We start from the raw sequence: 5,642 nt of genomic DNA, 5'->3' as shown, positions 1-5,642 counted from the left end.
ACCGAATGTGCCTCCTTTCATGCTCCTCGGGGGCTCGTGGGCTGTGTGTTCCCAGTCTCACCTCTCTTCACACCAGAACAGAGCCAGGTAGTAGCTGGGAAATATGAGCCAATGAGGCAAAGGAAGGGGTGGCACTAGGAGCCACACCCTGTCCCTTCCCTTCAGCAAGCTTGGCTTCAGGTCACAGGACTGGGTGGGGTCAAGATGGACACCAGGGGCGTGAGGAGAGACGTGGAGCATTTATTGCCAGGGGCAAAGTCCTCCCCTGATTTAAACCCAGGTAGCCTGCACTGTAGCTGGTATCTGCTGTCCCCACTTCGCCTCCCTCCTGCTGCCCCCAAGACATGCAGGGGCTGTGGGTGCTGCTGCTGCTGGGCCTGAGGCTGCAGCTCTCCCTGGGCATCATCCCAGGTAATGAGGCCCCCCTGCTGTTCTGCACCCAGGGCTTCCCCTCAGCCAGGCTGACCTGATCTCTACTCTCCCCTTGGCCAGTTGAGGAGGAGAACCCAGCCTTCTGGAACCGCCAGGCAGCTGACGCCCTGGATGCTGCCAAGAAGCTGCAGCCCATCCAGAGGGTCGCCAAGAACCTCATCCTCTTCCTGGGCGACGGTGAGTGAGCAAGGCTGTCCAGCCTGCAGCCCTCACAGCCCCAGCACCCGGACTGTTGGTGGTTCCAGGACAGCCCTGGGGCCCAAGCCTCACACATTTCTGCTCCTTCAGGGATGGGGGTACCCACAGTGACAGCCACCAGGATCCTAAAGGGGCAGAAGAATGGCAAACTGGGGCCTGAGACACCCTTGGCCATGGACCACTTCCCATACGTGGCTCTGTCCAAGGTGAGGGCTGGGCCACCTCGGAGTCCTCCAAGTAGAGGGGAGGGGTCAAGGATATGGAGGGTGACAGGAGGGAGGGACTCCGGACAGCTGGGGCCTGAGTTAGGAGCTGGGGGCAGTTAGGATTCCAGAGGACCAGAACCAGGGCTCTGCTTGGGGTCTGTGTATCTGCCCCAAAGTAGAGCTCAGGGTGTCTCCGTCCCCAGACGTACAATGCGGACAGACAGGTGCCAGACAGCGCAGGCACAGCCACAGCCTACCTGTGTGGGGTCAAGGCCAATTACAAGACCATTGGCTTGAGCGCAGCCGCCCGCTTTAACCAGTGCAACACGACCCACGGCAATGAGGTTGTCTCAGTGATGAACCGGGCCAAGAAGGCAGGTGAGCTGGGGCCCGCTGCAGGGTCAGGGCCAGGTCACAGACCTCTGTCGCATATCCTGACCTCTGTCACCCTCAGGGAAGTCAGTGGGAGTGGTGACCACCACACGGGTGCAGCACGCCTCACCAGCCGGTACCTACGCACACACAGTGAACCGCAACTGGTACTCAGATGCTGACATGCCTGCCTCGGCCCTCCAGGAGGGCTGCCAGGACATGGCCACGCAGCTCATCTCCAACATGGACATTGACGTGAGACCCCAAGGCCAAGGGCTGGGCAGAGTGGAGGGGGGGAGCACAGGCTCAGATCCAGGCAACCAACAGCCTCATGGGGCCAGCAGGGTCTGGAGGTTGGAGGCATAGAAGGTGCAGCACAGGCGGGGCCCTTTCCACAGTCCTGGTGAGGGGAGCCAGGGGCTGTGCATGAGGAGGGGCCACGGAGCCAGTCAGGCCCCAAACCCACCTGCCCCATCCTCTGTCCCCAGGTGATCCTGGGCGGAGGCCGAAAGTACATGTTTCCCACGGGGACCCCAGACCCTGAGTACCCAAGTGATGCCAGCCAGAATGGAATCAGGCTGGATGGGAAGAACCTGGTACAGGAATGGCTGGCGAAGCACCAGGTGATGGGGGCTGGTGGGTGCAGGGTCACTGCACGGGGAGTGCAGGGGTGTGGGGCTCGGGGCTGTGGGCTGAGGCCTGGCTGTGTCCCTGCAGGGTGCCCGGTATGTGTGGAACCGCACTGAGCTCATGCAGGCTTCCCTGGACTTCTCTGTGACCCACCTCATGGGTAATGACCCCCTTCTTGCCCTGGCACCCTTTGGACAGCCTCAGATGGCACCTTCCGAGCCTGTGTGCACACCTGCCAGCACCCTCCCACACCCAGCCTGCCAGTCACCACCGAGCCCCTTGCCCCACAGGCCTCTTTGAGCCCGGAGACACGAAATATGAGATCAACCGAGACCCCACACGAGACCCCTCCCTGATGGAGATGACGGAGGCCGCCCTACGCCTGCTGAGCAGGAACCCCCTCGGCTTCTACCTCTTCGTGGAGGGTGTGTGGTGTCCCCCTGGGGAGTGGAGCAAGGCGGGGCAGGGCAGGGCAGGGCAGGTTCAAGCATCATGCCGCTCTGGCCTTCCTGCAGGCGGCCGCATCGACCATGGTCATCATGAGGGCATAGCTTATCATGCGCTGACGGAGGCGGTCATGTTTGATGACACCATTGAGAGGGCGGGCCAGCTCACCAACGAGGAGGACACGCTGACCCTCGTCACCGCTGACCACTCCCACGTCTTCTCCTTTGGTGGATACACCTTGCGAGGGAGCTCTGTCTTCGGTAGGCCTGGGCAGAGGGGCAGGTGCTGCTGCATCAATTATGTGGGTGAAGTCTGAGCCTCGCTTTTCTCCTTTGTCAAATATGCGTAATGTTGGCACCTGCCTTGTAGAGATCTTGTGAGGACCTAATCCCTGAACAGGCAAAAAGTGGCGATGCCTGGCACATGGGAGGCGCTCCCACAGCTGTGTTCAGCTCAACCACAGGGACCCCCATCTCCCCACAGGGCTGGCCCCCAGCAAGGCTCAGGACAGCAAAGCCTACACGTCCATCCTGTATGGCAATGGCCCAGGCTATGTGCTCAACTCAAGCGTGCGACCAGACGTGAATGAGAGCGAGAGCGGTGAGTGGGGCTGGATGGCGGCTCGGGGTGTCAGGGGGCCAGGGATGGCGGTATTCTCGGGAGGGGGACGCCGCCCGCCTTCCCTGAACTGCACTCACCATCCTACCAGGGAGCCCCGATTACAAGCAGCAGGCGGCGGTGCCCCTGTCGTCGGAGACCCACGGAGGCGAAGACGTGGCGGTGTTCGCGCGCGGCCCGCAGGCGCACCTGGTGCACGGTGTGCAGGAGCAGACCTTCGTAGCGCACGTCATGGCCTTCGCCGCCTGCCTGGAGCCCTACACGGCCTGCGACCTGGCGCCCGTCACCCCTCCCGCCGGCACCACCAACGCCGCCCACCTGGCTCCCCAGTCGCTGCCTCTGCTGGCCGGGACCCTGCTGCTGCTGCTGGGGACGGCCGCTGCTCCCTGAACGCCCCACCCCGGAATTCTCCTGCTCCCCACCTCCAGGGGTCGTGCCCTGGTCCCTGTCCCGAGCTGCCACTCCCACAGAACACACACAGGTGTCCTGCCGCCGGACCTTCACCTCCTAGAGATAAACCAGCCTCAGCTGGTGTGGCGCTGCCCTTCTTCGCTCCGTATCCCCTCCAGGGTGAAGCACAGGGAGCCGGGGAGCTGAGCCTGGAATTTGCAGGACCAACCTCCCCCCCACCCCGCCCCCAGCTGCTCTCTGATTCTTCCTCCCAACCCCAGAGACTGCAGATTTGTGCCATGCGGCTGCCACCCAGCCCCCAGCCCGCCTCTAGCCTGAGGAGGACCAAGCAGGCATGGATCCAGAGATGTCCTCCTACCCGGGACACGACACACTCAGACCGTGTGCCCCACCATTCTTAGCTTCAGTTCTGGCAGCTAAGGACTTGAGTGCATCAGGACACCTGGAGAAGAGCAGCTTCCCACCACCCTGCAAACCACCTTCTAACCCTGTAACCCACCCAAGGAGGCTCTGGGGTGGGGATCCCCGGGGGGCCTTGACACAGTCCTCTGTTGTCTCCCCACTGGGATCATTCCACAACCCTGCACCTGACCAGGAGACCAATGAGGCAGACGCTTGCCCCAAGTCGAGGCCACTCAGATGTTCCCAGCCCCCCATGCCGATTCCAGTTAAGGAGATCCAAGGAGCACTTGGGGAGCTCTGGGTGCAGGGCAGCAGCCCAGACCCAGAGCCTGTGGCCCCTCCCAGGACATCTGAACTCTGGGCATAGATTTCTCAACAAGGAAGACTCCCCTGCCTCCTCAAGGCCTCCATTCTCCTGGGAGACAAAGCAATAAATAATAAAAGGAAGTGTTAGACAATGCAATGCCAGTACTACTTCCTAGGAAAAAAATCATGAGTGCCTGTGGGCACAGTGTCTGGAGGGGTGGATAATGCAGGCCAGGAGGGGCTGCTGAGGAGCAGACAGACGGTTGAGCAAGAGACCTGCACAGAGTGAGTGGGGGCTTGAGCAAGGCAGTGCCAAGGCCCTGGGGCAGTGCTGGCTGGTGCTCTGGGAGGCTGGTAGCTGGATCAGAGTAGGTGAGTGGGTAGCTGGGTAGAAGAGGGGAAAGCCTGCTGGGTCAGGAGAGTGGGGGGCATAGGGGACCGTGAAGTCTGGGTGGAGGGGTGTGGTTGGAGGTCTTCGAGGGGGCTGTGGCCCGCCCTGGTTGGGAAATGAGCACTCTGGCTGCTGCCAGGAGAAGGGTCTGGTTTTTTGGGCAGAGGGTGTGGGTGGTAGAGGGTAGAGGGCAGAGGTGAGAGCTGGTGAAGGAGCAGACGCTGGTGTTTCTGATCTCCCTCCAAAAGCATTCTGGAGCACCCATCCCGGTACACCCATACTTAGTACCACACCTGCCCCAAGAGAACACTGAAAACAATTAAATAAAGGTGAAATCAACCACATATTCCAGCAAATTCTACAGTATTACAAATGTATTTGTACATTTACAGAGGTGTGAAAAAGCATCTTGCTTTTGCAAGAAATAGTGCCACGATTCAATATGATTTCTTATTTACTAAAACCTTGAAATAAAATTGTGAAACATCAGTTTGAAGATCTGGCTCTCAGGGTAGATTTTTTAATCCTGGGTTTTAGTGGCTGTCACAAAAATATTGGAGCTGATTGGAGGAGCCCTGATCGCACATGTGAACAGCTGTGGGACTACAGCCTGGGAAACGAGAATCCATGTCTAAAAAGCAAAATAAAATCATTAATTTTATGGTGTGGAAATTATATCTAAATTTTTAAAAACAGATTCGAATATATAATCTGCTTTTAAGTTTTTTTAAATGTACAGGGATGAGGATTTTATCAGTCACATACATTTTTGACCACAAAATTCATATATCAATGAAAACACTCTCAAATTTCTGTTCTAAAAAAATGTTCTTTCCTTGGCATGAGTTTTCATTCCAAGATGATTACTTTCTCATTTTTCTCATTGAAAGGACATCTTTACCTTGAAGGAGCAGATGCAAGAAAAGTACATTTATTATTTCTCAAGCTTTTTCCTGATTGCCTAAAACAAGTAGCTCTTGTCATCTCAAAAGTGTAAGCACTTTGGTCTTTAGGAAGGAGGGAGGCCGGGCACGGTGGTTCACACCCGTAATCCTAACACTTTGGGAAGTCAATGGGGGCAGATCATTTGAGGTCAGGAATTCTAGACCAGCCTGGTCAACATCGTGAAATACCATCTCTATTAAAATACAAAAATTAGTCAGCCATGATGGCGCACGCCTGTAATCCCAGCACTTTGGGAAAAGGAGGTGAGTGGATCATTTGAGGTC

General features: G+C 57.6%; 1 protein-coding gene across 4 annotated transcripts; it reads left to right on the top strand.

The window, feature by feature from the left end:
• The first annotated feature begins 243 nt into the window (after window positions 1–243).
• ALPI (alkaline phosphatase, intestinal) lies at window positions 244–5,333 on the top strand. 4 transcript variants are annotated; one of them, XR_004269027.1, is made up of 12 exons: window positions 268–411; window positions 493–609; window positions 721–836; window positions 1,040–1,214; window positions 1,291–1,463; window positions 1,697–1,831; window positions 1,926–1,998; window positions 2,129–2,263; window positions 2,354–2,545; window positions 2,769–2,885; window positions 2,995–3,473; window positions 5,322–5,333. XR_004269027.1 is itself a non-coding variant. In XM_032277918.1 (11 exons), exons 1-11 carry the CDS (start codon window positions 345–347, stop codon window positions 3,291–3,293), a joined length of 1,599 nt encoding a protein of 532 aa, XP_032133809.1. In that variant the 5' UTR covers window positions 268–344; the 3' UTR covers window positions 3,294–4,909. The 4 variants fall into 4 exon arrangements, 3 of the variants coding, with proteins under 3 accessions (XP_032133812.1, XP_032133809.1, XP_032133813.1); XM_032277918.1 differs by lacking the exon at window positions 5,322–5,333 and having other exon boundaries at window positions 2,995–4,909; XM_032277921.1 differs by lacking the exons at window positions 2,129–2,263; window positions 5,322–5,333 and having other exon boundaries at window positions 244–411; window positions 2,995–4,909.
• The last annotated feature ends 309 nt before the right edge of the window (window positions 5,334–5,642 follow it).

The sequence above is a fragment of the Sapajus apella genome, unplaced genomic scaffold, assembly GCF_009761245.1.
Source record: "Sapajus apella isolate SASKATOON/1434 unplaced genomic scaffold, GSC_monkey_1.0 scaffold10, whole genome shotgun sequence".
Lineage (NCBI taxonomy): Eukaryota > Metazoa > Chordata > Mammalia > Primates > Cebidae > Sapajus > Sapajus apella.
The sequence above is the reverse complement of the archived record's forward strand: the minus strand, read 5'-3'. Positions and strand labels throughout refer to the sequence as shown.